At 46.8% G+C, this 15184-nt stretch overlaps 1 protein-coding gene across 1 annotated transcript; it reads left to right on the plus strand.

Annotated features, from left to right (window-relative positions):
* The first annotated feature begins 3569 nt into the window (after window positions 1–3569).
* TEX55 (testis expressed 55) lies at window positions 3570–8756 on the plus strand. The gene is made up of 4 exons (XM_050332920.1): window positions 3570–3984; window positions 4272–4334; window positions 5041–5105; window positions 6176–8756. The coding sequence occupies exons 1-4, from the start codon at window positions 3832–3834 to the stop codon at window positions 6186–6188; spliced, it is 294 nt and encodes a 97-aa protein (XP_050188877.1). The 5' UTR covers window positions 3570–3831; the 3' UTR covers window positions 6189–8756.
* Window positions 8757–15184: the final 6428 nt, after the last annotated feature.

The following is a 15184-nucleotide window of genomic DNA, read 5'->3' on the forward strand; positions in this document are numbered from 1 at the left end:
GATAGAGAGGAGAAACCCATGGGAGTCATGCTGTGGAGAACACAGCACGCGGATGTCTCAGCACACAACTACCCATACACACGACTAATATCAAAATGCCTCCTTCACATAAAACTGTAACTGCAGTTACCAGAGCAAACACCATCCCCATGGAGACTGACAGGGATGTAACTGTTCAGAGCTTTCCTTTCAGACCCCCAGTAAACAAGCTCTGTGAGCATTACAGATGCAGAAACACCCAGCTAGAGGGCAGGGAAGATCTCTTAACTCACACCTCAATGCTTTCTGGATGTTGCTGTCTTAAGTTTCTAGACAAGTTAAGTTTCTTAAGTTTCATCAAGCAAAATCTTCTTGACAACTACAAGAGTCTTCACCGCTACAAGTGTTGCAAATGTGGGTTTATATCTGCACAGGTCACTGCAGAACTGAGTATTTATAAGGGGTATATAAGACTAAACAGTGAATATTCTACCTGCGAACACAAGCCTGGTCCATTGGTGCACAACTCCCAGAGGAAATATAGCAGGGTCCACTAATCAAAGACTGACAACCTGGAACACCAGACAGCATGCTGTACCCTCTTCCATCATGTGAGGATGGGATAATCAGTGGAGATTGAAGGAGTCAGATCCTGAAATCTCGCTGAAAGTCCACCCACCCAACTGCCTAAGACCCTTCAACGATTTTATCAATTTTACTCAGCATCTTTCAAGATCTTCCCAAGTGAACACAGACCAAAAAAACCTTCACACTCAAAGAGCCAGAAGTCCCCTGCTGTCTGGAACCATCACAGTCACATGGCAAAGTGGGAGAGGCCAGATGGGCTCAGGAGAGTCAAGAAATGACCTGGCATCCCAAGAGTGCAAACAGCTGTGCTCCAGTGCAAGATGATCTGAGTGGTCAGCGTGGCTGAGGAGATGGGCAGCACTGTCATGAGCCTGTACTGGAGCAGCGGGGCAGCTGTTCGTCTTAAAAGCTCAATGGCATACCCTGAAAAACACACACAAACTGAGCTGCTCTGAATGGAAGTGACATCTGTATGTTTAGAACAGCTTTTGAAGTCCTGTATTTCCCCTCCCTCTCACCCCACATAAGCCCCCATGGCAGTTTCATCCATTCGTTTCAATCCCAGCTCTTGTCAGACTGGAGCATGAGCCAGAATATGTCAGAAGCTGGTTACTGTAGTAACCTAGCACAGCTTTTATCTCTATTGCTTTCATCTCCTCTTTGGGGGAAACTGGCAATCTGTTTATTTGCTTTTTCTGACGAAGTTCATCATGCAGCACACCAACTGTCTGTGTCTCTGTAAAACTGAGGAGAGAAGAAAGTACCTTTCACATGAATGCACATGTCAGTATTTCTCTTGGCACTCTACTACCCCACCTCTTCCTTCCCTGCTTCCCTTTACAAGCTATTTGACATGTCTTTTTCCATCTGCCCCTCCGTGCATAGCTTTTCTCTGCCCTTTTCCTCCAGGCTTCCTCACTATCATTGCAATTATTAACAGGGCCAACAGCAGCAAATGGCTTCGCTGGGCTTTCCTGCATCCCTCATAGGAGTGTGGGAATGCCAAAAGGACACTGGAACTTTCAGGGAAGTATCTCAGCTCACTGCAAAACAGAAGGCCAGTGGCAGGCTGGGCTATGGGTGACCTCCCTGCCCTTCCCTGTGCCAAGGGAGGCCCCCCAGACAGCTCTCTGGCTGTGGCACACACCAAGAGACCTCTCTGGCTGCTGCGAGGGCAATAATAACACAGGCAAGGGGGTGGCTGCCTGGACCAGAAGCAGAACCAAGACCAGGAAACAGAATTAGTGCCAGGACCAGGGCCAGGCACCGCCAACAACAGCATCCTGGCCTGGATCAGCAACAGTGTGGCCAACAGGGCTAGGGCAGTGATTGTCCCCCTGTACTCGGCACTGGTGAGGCCACACCTGGAGTGCTCTGTCCAGTTCTGGGCCCCTCACTACAGGAAGGACATTTTGGTGCTGGAGCAAACCCAGAAAGGGGCAACAAAGCTGAAAGGGTCTGGGGCGCAAGTGCTATGAGGAGTGTCTGAGGGAACTGGGGTTGTTTGGCCTGGAGAAAAGGATGCTCAGGGGGAACCTCATCGCTCTCTACAAATGCCTGAAAGAAGTTTGTATACAAGTGGGCATCAGCCTCTTCTTCCAGGCAGCTAGTGACAGGATGAGAGGATGCCAGCTGCACCAGAGGAGGTTCAGTTTGGACATTAGGTCGAAGTTCTTCACAGAAGGGGTGATTAGACGTTGCAATGGGCTGCCCAGAGAGGTGGTGGAGTCACTGTCCCTGGAGCTGTTTAAGAAAAGACTAGACGTGGCACTTAGTGCCGGGGTGCAGTTGACATGGTGGTGTTCGGTCACAGGTTGGACTCGATGCTCTCAGAGGTCTTTTCCAACCTGACTGATTCCGGGATTTTGGGATCCCCTCACCCGCCACAACCATCTTCCCCCCCCCACCGACGCTTCCGCCCTGACCCAACATGGCCGCACTGCACTCGCCGCCCACGTGACCCGGAGGCACCGCCCGCCCACACCGTGACGGCGGTTGCCCCGGCAACCGCCCCGGCGTCTCGCACCGCCCCCCCCCCCTACGGCGAGCGACGAGCAGCAAAAGGGCGGGCGGGGCGCGAAGCGCCCCTGCCTTGCCCTGCAGCCCCGGGGGCAGGTGAGGGGCAGCCCCGGCGCCGGGAAGCGCCTTCCCGGAATGCACCGACCCGCGCTGCCCCCGAGCAGCTTCCGCACGGAGCGCCCCGTATCTTTTGTCCCCCGGCACAGCACCCCGCTTCCCATTAGAGGGATGGGCGCAGATCCTGCTCCCCCTTCGCCCTTGCCCCCGCTCCTGCTTCAGGCAGCGCTGCTGCCACCGGAACCCCCAAAACCTCGGAGCAGCCGTGGCTGCTGCCCCCTGCCCCGGGCGGGTTTGGAGCGGGATGGGGAAACCGGGCAGAACTCTGCCTGCGCTCAGTCACGGGTGTGGGAATGGGAGAGCAGGGCGTGGATGCAGCACAGCCCGCTGTGAGCCGGCTGCTCGAGGAGGGAAGCGGTGAAGCCACGCGAATTTCGGCTGCTTGCTGCCAGGGAGCGAGACCGGGGCTGTGCCGGGCAGGGAGAGGAGCCGGGAACGGAGGGAAACCCCAGCACAGGCAGGTTGCTGGTGAGAGGGATCACGGATAGCCCCAGCCAAGGAAAGGTCACGAGTCGGGTCTGGGATCCATCCAAGGGACTTCCATAGAGACAGAACTACCTACAGTATAGACTTATAGAGTGCCCCTAGGAAAACTAGTCAGTAAGTGAGGATCAGGCACAGACCAATTCTGATGGCTTGGGCCTGAGCTTTAAATGGAGTTCCTGAGATCATGCAGAAGGTGCAAGTGGGGCCAGTCACAGAAATTAAATGCATGCCTTAAGAGGGGTTGCAGCATATTTGCAGAAGGTTGCCGTAATGTGATGTATCTGACCTCTGGAGATGCATATTTAAAATATTCTTCATTGTTTATTTGTTAAATATTTTAGCAAGAGCACAACAATCATTCAGAGTCCAAAGTGGAGGAATCTAGCATACTGCCAGCTGCTGAATCATCTGAGGACCAGACACCTATAACTGAATCCCCACCACCAGTGCATGACTTACCTGGGGTTAAAACACCAGCCATCTGTAGTGGAATTGCCAGTGTCTGCAAACAAGCTGGTTATTGAGAAACTACCAGATTCTGAGGACCAGTTACTGCTCACTGAATAGTCCATATCCAGGGAAAGCTCACCTCAGATCAGATCATCTCTAGGTGAACTGTCAAGTTTTGAAGTCAAGATATACATGTCTGACTCCACACAGGATGGTAACACACCTGAGGCTGCATCAGCAGCAGCAGAGACTGAGTATGAAGTACCAGAGCCAACGATATTTGAAAATGCCTATCAAGTGTCCATTGATTACGTGGAGAAACATAATATTCTGCAGATATTTCAGGTAAAATATATATTTCCTTCTCCTTCCAGAAGCTTAGATGAGAAGCTTGGCCTAAAGTTAGCTTGAACCAAATTATCCTTTCCCCAGTATAATTTGGTTCAAGCTTTTCGTCCTGTGCTTTCCTAAGCATAAACAGAGGAAAAGCAGTAGAAAAGGACCATTGATCATCTTTGGGGTTTGGAAGAGATGCTTGCTTTTTAAAAGGCAGATAGTCTTGGAGCAGAAAGTGCAGCCACCCACCTACCTACGGATCAATAATTCTTTCCTTCTGTCTGTCTCTGTCTCAGGAGATCACAGAAAAACTGGTGTACTCTAAGCCTGATGACCCCTTGCAGTTCATATTGATGGAGGTATGGTCTTGCTGGGGCCCAATGGGGACTGCCTGTTAGGGCCACAACAGAAAGCCAGTTTTGCTGAGCACACTAAAATCAGGGTCAACCCAGGACTGCTTCTCCCACTGTGTGTCTTACTTGGAAGGAGGAAAAGCACAGGGCAGGAGCAGAGTGCCTGGAATGCAAGGACCATGTGTGCTTCAGAAGGAGAGGGAGGGAAGGTATGGGAGTATGGGTGAAGAGTTGTGTTTGGGGGAAGGATGGAGTGAACATGCCCTGGGGTTACCTGAGAAATGAGGGAAGCTTAAGGACAGGAATAGGGCCCCTCTGTGACCCTTCACCAGCTCCCTCTATCCCAGACTGGGAGGGAACACTTTTCTTGCCCGCACACCTCTGCTCAGGAGAGCTGTCTCTGCTGAGCCTGCAGGGTATTCAGACACAGCTAATTCAAAGTCAGACAAATGAGACAATAGTTTAGGAGTGAGTTAGAAGTGTGGGTTGCTTCTTGGGAAAATGAGGAGGTTAGAGAAAAGAAAGCAGACAAAGAGAGTCTTTTCCTTCGTTGCCTTCTAGTCAGTCAGGAAATGCACCATCTTTGTGGTTTGCTGCTGGGTTCATGGTGTACTGAACGCAAAACCTGCAGATGAATGGTAAGGTCAGTTCTGGGCACCAGTGTGTGAGGAAATAAGCTCCCAAATGACCCTTTTCCTTTTCCTTTCTCCAGGTGCAGTCTATGATAGATGCCAGGCAGGCAGAAATGGAGAGAATATCGGAGGAGAACAAAGATGTGTAGGTGTTTCTAGAAGAGGCCTGTGCACTCCCTTTGGCCCCTACTGACCTTGCTCTTGTGGTATTGCATCATGCTTTTGTAGTCATTGGCAATAACTTGGAAAACGTCTGCTTGTATCTCTCTTTCATGGTTGCCCTGTTCAGTATGCTTCTGCTTCCCCTTGGGTTTCAATCCTGCAAATCAGCATGATTGGTTTGGAATCACAAACTCACATCTAGGTGTGCATGGACCCTGCATGCACGTATGGTACACCTTGAAGAGGCAGGTCTGCTGAACTCCAATGGGTTCTGTGCATACAAATGCATAAGTCCCATATTTAGGCCACTCCTAGATTCTGTTTTTCTGTGCAAAGAAACCCCACAGCTCAGGCAACACAAGCACAAAAGCAAGTAGAATTTAAGAGCAGCCCTGGACAACCGGCAACCCTCTCTTTTTTCCTGCTGCATTGGTGGCTCACAGCTGTGCAGCTATGCAGCAACGCCAGTGCCCATCTTAATACTTTGATAGGCTGGGTCTGGGCTTTCCCACTGGCCCCAGAGATCCTCTGATGCAAGAAGCTGTCTTCTGCCTCTTCCACACACTGGGTGCAGTTGTCACACCCTTAATCAACCCTGTTGGTAGGTACCAATCACTCTGCTTTTTGGTGTTGCCCTACTTGTATCATGACAAGTACAGTGTATATCTTGATAACAAAAACAGTAAAGTAACAGTTGCACACACCCTTACTGGCTTCAGAAAACATTATCACCCAGGAATGTGGGAGGTGAATAAAACTAAGCAAACCAAAACCAAGGACTGGTAGCTCAGGAAATTCATCACAGTCGAGGTACATTTCGCAAACACGTCATTTAGGCTGCCTTTGATACTTAAAACACAATTCTCATTTTCGTACTATCCAAGTGTCTGTTTCCACCCTGATAAGGATGTCTTTTTGTTTTTCTGTATCTTGCCTAAAGATTATTGAAAATGTGCAACAGACCATACTATTGTTTTGGCTTCATGTACTGTGTATGTGCAGTAGATGCCAGATAGTGGGGGTTTTTTGTCACTAGACTTTTCTCTTTTTTAGGCAAGTGCTCTAATTTCCTGATGGATGGCAGTGTATTCCCAAATGACTGTCTCTATGGCTATGAAGAGAACGCCATAGAAACTTCATCTATCTATTTTTAGCTAAAAGTCTGATGATTAGGTTGTGTGATTCTCTGCAGCACAGCTTGGGCCCAAAAAGTCTGGGAATAACAGAGACAAGTATTTGGCATACAAATTCCATATCTGAGAAGAGTTTCCTTTTTATCTAAGGTTCTAAAAAAAAATCAGTTAACTCATGTGTTTCCAGGTAGGTAAACAGCCCTATCATTCTTAGAGCAGGGAGATTCTTAAGGTTATTTTGAGTCTAGGGGTGGCTTAAGGTTCAGATTCAATCTTGGCTGGTTTTATAAGAAGCTAAATGTAGACTTAGGCATCTAGGTCCCACTGAAGTGGTGAGATGCTTTTCAAATCCCTACTTATCTTTGGCAACTGGAAGAATCAGACACTGAGGTTGTTTTTCAGCCTGATACATTTTTGATCAACAGTTTGTAAGCAGCCCTATGTATATATGCCCTGTCCTAATGTATCTCTGTGAAACAAGAAACGTATGGAAGATGAAAATAGTGGCTGAAGCCTTCTCATCTCTATGGTCATTTGTCATCATGTTGTCCCAGAAGATGGAGAAATTAGCATGTCTTTGAATTACATCGTAGAACAGGATTAGGATTCCTTTGGGTATAGCCTTAACTGTGCATTTCCTGCTTCTGTCATTTGTGTATTGTGTTTGTTGTTCTGTTTTACTTACGAGAAGCTTTTGACTTGTAATATGTTCTCAGACTATAAGTGTATGCCTTCAACTTCATGTCATCATTAAGGGAGTTATGCAAGGAAAGATCCTTAATCCCTCTTTCAGGTAGGTTGAAGTGACCTGGAAAGCAGTCTTCTTACAGATGACAGAAATTTTGCAAGAGAGGCCCTACCCAGTGTTCCTCAGCAATCTCAGGGCCAAAATTTTGCTTTGGTGGCCTGGATACCTTATCTCATGCCAGCAAAATTGCTGTGTGGTAGCAAGAAGTCTTCCCATTGCACATAAGAGAGAGCATCTGTCTTTTCTGTTTCTCAGAAAAGTGAAACAGAAACAGTGTTTTCTGTTCATTTCTCTCCTCAGAGGAGAGGTCACTCTCCTTTGGGGAGCAGCAGTTGTATAAAAATGAATGAGGCAGTACTCAGGACAGCTCTTTGGGCCTAGATTTGTCATGTGTAGATGGCAAGAGACTAGGGAAGACAGTGGGCTGAGGCCAGTCCTTCAGCTTTCGCCAGCTTAAAAGGGGGTTGATCAGCTCTGAGCAAGGGCTTTGACCAGAAATCTTGGGGAACACATCATGAGCTGGGGAGAAATGACACTTCCTTCACCTCGAACATCTCAGATGATTGGATTGTATTTTGAATTGCAGTTTTTCAAGCAAAAAGAAGCCCAGGAACTTAATTTTATGAAAACAAAAAAGCATCCTCCAGAATGTTGGCAGATTATTGTGTGTGTAAGATTATAGTGTCACACAGCTGTGCTTTCTGATTTGCTTCAGAGTTCTTCTGAAAAATACACTTTAGTTCTAGAAAAATTCTACTTTATGGTAAAGCACTGCTGTTTGTGTATAAGAAGGCTTTCCTGTGATGAAGAAAAGGAGGCAAGTTAGATTTAAAATGGAAATTTTACTGTAATTTTAACTCCAGTGACTGCCCCTTTTCCATAATTTTTTCTCAAACCATTAGATCCTTATTTCTTCTTCATAAGTGGACATTTATCAACATGACACTAAACTGTCTTTAAATTTCTTGCCTTGAGTGCTCTGAAGGAATTAGCAGTTCATTGTGTGTGACTGAAACTATTCCATATAAGTCCTTATAGCACACTAGTCACAGTATATTTGAATGCCCTCCAGAGTGTGCTAAGCAACGTGACTAACATCTGTTGTTTGCTCTTTTTCCTCTTCACAAGGGAGATGTCTGTGCACTGAAGTACATTCTTTTAAAAAGGGTGGTTTGTGGTTTTTTTACCCACACCTGTGTTGCCTTGTGCTTCTAATGGATAAGGATAGGTCATGGAGTGAAAGGTGTGGAAGTTGGAGGTAATTTGTAGTTCCCAAGGATGATTACTCCTCAATGTGAGCTGGACACCAAGAAAGTACATTATTTTGAAGGAACAGATGTTTTTTTTTTTTTGCTTATCCATGGACAACCACAGAAGCATGACATCCCATTCATCTGCCAAATGGCATGATCTTATGGCCCACAGAGTGTTTCTGTTGTGAACCTTGTACTCCTTCAGAAGCAGGATGCAGAGGAGCAATCAGAAGGAAAGTATATTCACTGTGAAATAGGTCTCTTGGATGAAAACATCAGTTTCTTTTTCTGCCATCTCTGTATGGAAGTTAAAACTACTCAGATGCCCCAAGCAATACTGAAGTTGCCTGTGTACTGCTTCTAACCAATGCAAAAAACACCCAGTGTTGCAACAGCTGATTAAAGATACTTTGAAAAGTCCACACAGACTCTGCTCTGCTTCTTAGTTAGGTGGAGGGCACATTTTTCAATGGCCAGCTGCTTATAGCATGAGACATTTCATTGTGACTCATTGGATGTGAATCATTGCTACATAACACCGACTTCAAGCTAGTTTAATGCCATTGATTTCAAAGTTTCACAATCATGTGAAACTCAAAGTAGGTAGAAACAACTATTCAGGGCTTTCATGTCTGAAGTGGAAGAAATTGGCCTCTGGGTAAAGTCCGACAAAGAGCTCAAGAGAGACCTCCAGCTGAAGACTGGAGAATGTGGAAGAGCTTGGAAGGGAATACCAGGACAAATTGATCAAACCCTGTCTGACATGCCTTTGGCTTGTATTCAAGGGAAAGCTGCTCTTGACCATTCTTTCAGCCAGAGGAAATGGAGAAAAAAATGAAGAAACATTCCCTGAAGGTCAGGCATTAATATCCATGGCTGCATTCCTTTTTTGGGGACTGTCCTCATGGACAGAACTGATGTAACAGCATCACCAAAAGTTCATGGCCATAGCTCAACATACAGAAATGAAAAGGAGAACTTTGAGATGTTGGGGTGACATGGATTGGATGAACACTCACGCTCCATCTTCTCCTGGGGAAAGGTGGTGGGCTGGAGTGTCACTGCAAAACAGATGAATTTAGGCGAAGCAGATTCAAGAGATTTCTATATACATAATTCAACACTGGAAACTGACTGCAGACATTGCAGTAGTTGATCTGTTTTAGAAACACCTGGTATGAATTAGGAGAATGGCTCTTCCTTTCTCCCTCAAGGCTACCATATCAGTTCCCCAGCTCCTCTCACAGGGGGGAAGAGCTCACCCTCCTTTGTCAGACCTTGCTGCTCTCAGGCACTTGGAAGGGCATCTCATTGGCTTATTCATCCAGGAGCCTGGGGTAAACTTTCTATCTTCCAGTGTAGAAAACAAGAGAAACCGCTGGTGTCCTTTCATAAACTGCAGTGAAATGATACCATGGAAGAAATGAGCTATGAGATGGACTCACTTACTTTTTTACATTGTTGCTTTGAGACCAAAAATAAGCATCTTTTGCATTCATTCATTAAAGTGGCAAGAGGTGGAGGAATATGGAACTACACAGAGCTGGACTTACAAAGGTGCACGGCTATCGAAAAAGGAAGGCATTGTAGCTGAGGGAGTGCAACTCTCAATTTATACTGGCCATGAAAATTTCACTCTAAACTTGCAAGCCTTTAAGACAAATGCCTTACTTGGAATCACCAGGTCCAACCTTAAAAATCCTTATTATTAACTAGGAGGAAGGATCTGTATTAGGGTTAGGGAGTTTGTAAGAAAAAGAGATGACCTCTGTCCTTCCTCCTTCCTGTCCCCCAGCTTTCCTTCTCGCATAAAACAGGAAACAGAGGTGTATACAGGCATGTGTAATAGCACAGTAGTTTGTTAATGAGAAAAATGCATGTCATAGCAGCTCTTGAAGAAAAACAGTTTCCACCCTGAGGAGCTTTTGGTGCTTGGACAGGTGAGTTGACGTTAGAGAGAAGGCTATATTACATTCAGGCAAATGGTCAGAGACCCAAAGATTTTTAACAGTGGCTCAAAGTTACATAAACACCGTGAACAAACATCACAACCCCTTTGAGGAGCAGAGCGATGCTGGCTCTATCGAGCTATTGTTTAAGTATCCCCTTGGGTCTAGCATAATATCCTGCCTCCTTGCAAGGAGATTCAGGGGAGGGCAGCATTGACGGTTTGCTGAAACCCCACAGTATGAAAACAAGTATTGCCCACTGGACAACCCAGCTTTTGGCCCTGTGGTTTGAATCCTTGGTAAAGTAACAGAGATATCTTGAGAGACTCCTTGACTGTTTTATGGTGCCATGATGCCGATACATGTTTGGTAACTCAGCCTATTGTTGGGAGCAACAACTGCCTACATTTTGCACTGTTAGACATCTAAATGTTTCCAAATGAAGAGAAAAGCCCTTTAGAAAGATAAGAGTTAAGCAGGGTCCAGCATAACTCTAGACAGAACTACATTTTGTAGCTACATTTCATACACCTCTTAGAAGTTGTTCTAAGCCTCAGTGGCTTTTCAGAAATCACATATGAAAAGACGTCTCTTGAATAGCAGGTTAAAAAGCATCTTGAAACAAACAAAAAAAAAAAGAGTGAAACGTAACCTTTCCTATATGTGCCCATGAGAGGGCAGCACAGACCGACTGAGCCTTCTCTAAAGGCTAATAAGAGGCAGGGAGACTAACTCGGAGAGTTAATGTCCAGCCATGGAGCAGCTACAAGTAGAGAAGAAACGGTCCATGTATAAGGTCTGGATTGCCCAAAGCACAACCGCATCCCTCCCCCACCTGAAACTAAAACCCAGGTACAGCTGGGTACTGGGTTGACTGAGTCAAACCCCAGGTGCATGGAAGGGTCTCTAGGAAGTTTAGGGTTAATTATTGAAACCTCAAGAGAGTTTCAGAGGAAGAATATTGGATGGTGCCTACAGTCCTGTCAGAGCAATGAGTTGGTGTTAGACATCAGCCACACCCTTGCCAAGGCAGAGGCTGTCACCCCAGGAGCACTATAAACTCGCCCAAGGCGTGCATACTATTTATTTCCATCCCAGTGTCGCACCAGCCAACACCCCTCTGCTGTTCCCCTTTCCTCCTGCTGCCAAGACTCCTGTGATGCAGCTTTCAGTTGACTGTCCTCCCTCTTTCTCTTGGGTGCTCCAGCCCTCTGACAAGAGGGATGGTGGAGATGCTGTGATAAATGAGACAGGCTTGGAGCAAGTGTGTTGGAAACTGGATAGTGACAGCCAACCATATGTAGATGGCAGTGCTCCACAGCCAGCCCCTTACAGCCTCCCACATCAGAAGTAGCTAATGCAGAGGAGGCATTAGCTCCATTAGGATGGATTTGGGAGGAATGAGATGTCCCAAAACACCCTTCAGTAATAAGATGGAATCAATTAATGTGAACAGATTTCTTTGGCCCCTTGCAAACAAGCAGTAAAGACCGCTTCTTTCAAGTATGTTGTGGCTCATGACCGACACACAGAATTTTGGAGAAGAGGTTTTTAACCATAAGCAAGAACAATGCAGTCACTAGGTCCAGACAGAACAGCTTGTTCCCAGTCTGTTAGATGAAACTCGACTGAACCAGCAGTCGCAAAGGACCATCACAGTGCCAAGGCCATTCGGTAGCTGGGACCGCATCCTAATGGATATACTGACACTGACATATGCAGTCTTTTAGAGGCCAGGAAGCCCTCAGATTCATAACCAAGAGCAATATGGAGACACTGTGTAGCAGACCTACCCTGGACATTGTCAGCTTTTTAAAACACAAGCAGAAAATTTCGGTTTTCTCAAAAGTCCTTTCTTCTGTTAGAGATTTCTTTGAAAATCCCAGACAATCCTTTGCCAAGACACAATGAGATTTCAATCCTCCTGTGACCCTTCCCTGTGAGCGCTTCTTCTATGAAGACAGGCTGAGAGAGCTGGGATTGGTCAAACTGGAGAAGGGAAAGCTTAGGGGAGACCTCATTGTGGCCCTCCAGTACCTCAAGAGGGCTTATGAAAAGAAGGGAGAGGGACTTTTTATACAAGCAGATAGTGATAGGTCAAGGGGCAATAGTATTAAACTGAAAGAGGATATGTTTAGATTAGATGTTAGGAAAAAATTCTTTACTCAGAGGGTGGTGAAACACTGGCACAGTTTGTCCAGAAAAGTTGTGGATGCCCCATCCCTGAAAGTGTTCAAGGCCAGGCTGGATGAGGTCCTGAGGAATCTGATCTAGTGAGTGGCATCCCTGCCCGTTGGCAGGTTCCTTCCAACCCAAACCGTTCTATGATTCCCTCTGGTCAGGCTGCTGTTCAGAGTGAGCTGCCTGCCCTCATCTGAAGATGAGATCGAAAAGAAAGCCACGCCCCCTTTACTGGCATTTTTATGCCACCAAGGGTGTTGGCTAAAGAGCGTCACTCTTGCAGGGCTTGGCTCCCTTTCCCTGCCAGGAGAAACTCCTGCCAGTGGGAGGGGAGTCAGGCAGGGCTTGACATCAAATTCCACCATGCATGTTTTATCATCTGCTTTCTGCGTGTACAAAAATGTGACCTGTAGGTTGCTGAAAGACATAGGTGAGATCAGCTGCTCTAAGATGCAGATATTTTGGTCTGCATTTTCCTTTGCAGAAATTAGCCTCAGGCCTGTGTTGAGGCTCTCCTACGAGTTTCTTTCATAGTCAGCAGAGTAAAAGAGGCATTCTTACGGTGAGATATAGAGCCTAAATCTCTCTCAGTGTGTGCAAGAAAGCACCCTAAGGGTCTTCTTTATTAACAGTAGTAGCAGCCAATAGAGATTAACCTTTATATACATCCTCTGCTTCCCTCAGCTTTTGGGTTGAGACCACTGAGGTAGGGAACCTAAGCAGCTGGTCTAATTGCTAGCAGCGGGGTACTGAGATTTAATTTGTTACTGCTTTTATCCATGCATGCAAATATCACTTTATGCACTAGCCCAAAAGTCCCTGGGGAAGCAGTTCCCTGCCTGAACTCAGTTCTTTACCACGCAGAGTAGCTTCCTCCAAGTTGTTCTTTCTGCTTGCTCACGTGTCAGGAGAAACAGTCTCTTCTGAAAGGCTGAAAGAATAGATTTTCATGAAATCTCATGATTCCAGTAGTTCAGGCTTTATGCAACCACCCAAAATTGCAAGTCTTAATGACACCAAAATACAGGCATGGTTATAAGCTCATTAATAAAGCTACCCTACAAAATTATAAAAATATGGTGTGTCTCTTTCTTTCCACAAAATATTAAAAACCACCGATTCTTGAGAGTGTGCCTTATAGCACTCTCTTTAGGAACTAAGAGTGCAATGCCATAATCATTGCTAAGTGCAAAACACCAGGATTACCAGCATCACAATGACACTTGTTTTCTGGGTTCTCTGTAACACTCTTCGCCAAGGTATCTAAGGTTTTAGAGAGAAGTTACTTACCGCATTCCACATTACACTAAATACATACATACAGCTGGGCTTTTCAGCATATATGTTTGCAGGTTTAGCTGGGGTGGCCAGCCCAGTGACCCGGTGGTTTATCCTAACCCACTATAATTAGCCCGTGGTTGTTGCTAACCGTATGCCATTTGTCTCCCCACACTCAGCACTGTTTGGTAAACAATTTCAGAGACAGAGTTGCTCTCCCCTGATCTCACTAGGTGGTGTTCACTTATTTATTCTCTGCACCCCACAGTTATTCCTCTCTCTTGAGGCTGAGAGTTATACAAGTGGCAAAAAAGGGGCAAAAATTTGCCAAAAGAGGGAAGTAGCTGTAGCAAAAGACTCAACTCAACTGGGGAGGCAGGAGGCAAGCCTGGCAGGAGGCCAGGCCAGCTGCAAACCCAAGGGCCACAACGGACATCTGTCCCCCACAGCCCACATCCTCGCCCCCTGTGCGGATGCATTGAGATGGGAGAGGAGGCAGCCATGAGGAATTCCCTTCTTCTCCAGGGAGGAGCTGGCTCCCAGCCAGGGCACGTGGAGGGCTTGGGTGGTAGGCACGAGCCTCAAACCCAAATCTGGCCCAGGGAAGGAAGGTCAAACTGCGGACTGGGAAGCAGCTGTTTGCAGCCCTCCTGGGAATGCAGGAGCAGAGCTGGGCGGCAGGAACTGGGGCTGCAGCCGCGGGGAGCAGTGCCCTCAGGAGGAGGTCGCCGGTGAGGTTGAGACTCTGCCAGCAAAGGCAGCAGCCCCTCCACTCATGGGCAGCCCCTTTTCAGCTTGCTGCAGCAGGGATGCTCGGCTTCACTCCCAGCAGGGCTGCCATGCACTTCCACTGTGTGCTGGAGGCGTGATCATCAAAAAAGCCCCTCTCCCTGGGACAAACGGACAATGCCTGTCAAGCTGAACCTGTGCATTGGTGCACGGGCTTGGCCAGCACTGAAGCTGCACTGCTCGGGGTTCAGGATTTCCCAAGTCCTCTCCCTCAACCATGAGGTCTCGTCTTCCCATGCAACATTGCAAATGCAGTCAGGAGCCTCCTCTTCATGGATGGGAGTGGCTCATCCACCATGATGCTGGCATGAGGCACTCACAGAAATTACTCCTGGCAGTCTACTACTTCAACCATAAGCTCCTTTTCCTCCCTGTGTGCTCTCTCCCTCCCTAAATCCTCCCTCTCATATTCTCTCAGTCTTAAACCATAATTTCCACGGTATGAAGAAAAGAAATTCAAAGGATTCAGTAAGGTGAAAAAGTATTCTTAGAGGTGAAGAACAGGGCCAATCCATTGGAATTACCTCCAACATGTAATCATCCGTTTTCAGCAACTTTGGGCATCCTCCAGTGTGCCTTCCATGCCAATTTTGAATAAACACAGCATACTTCGTGACAGGCATGTTCTCACATTGCCCTGTCACCCACAGAGCACATTGCAGTAGCCAAGTGACAGATCTCCTGAAAAATTTCATTTTCCACCTCCATCTGAAAATAGGCCAGGCTGTGGC

This window comes from Myiozetetes cayanensis, unplaced genomic scaffold (genome assembly GCF_022539395.1).
Source record: "Myiozetetes cayanensis isolate MyiCay16 unplaced genomic scaffold, myiCay2020 scf5-8, whole genome shotgun sequence".
In the NCBI taxonomy this organism is placed as follows: Eukaryota; Metazoa; Chordata; class Aves; order Passeriformes; family Tyrannidae; genus Myiozetetes; species Myiozetetes cayanensis.

Coding starts and splice junctions, on each gene's coding strand:
- TEX55 (XM_050332920.1), top strand. CDS start 3,832: ATGTCTGACTCCACACAGGATGGTAACACACCTGAGGCTGCATCAGCA. Junction 3,985..4,271: donor ATATTCTGCAGATATTTCAG/GTAAAATATATA, acceptor TCTCTGTCTCAG/GAGATCACAGAAAAACTGGT. Junction 4,335..5,040: donor TGCAGTTCATATTGATGGAG/GTATGGTCTTGC, acceptor TCCTTTCTCCAG/GTGCAGTCTATGATAGATGC.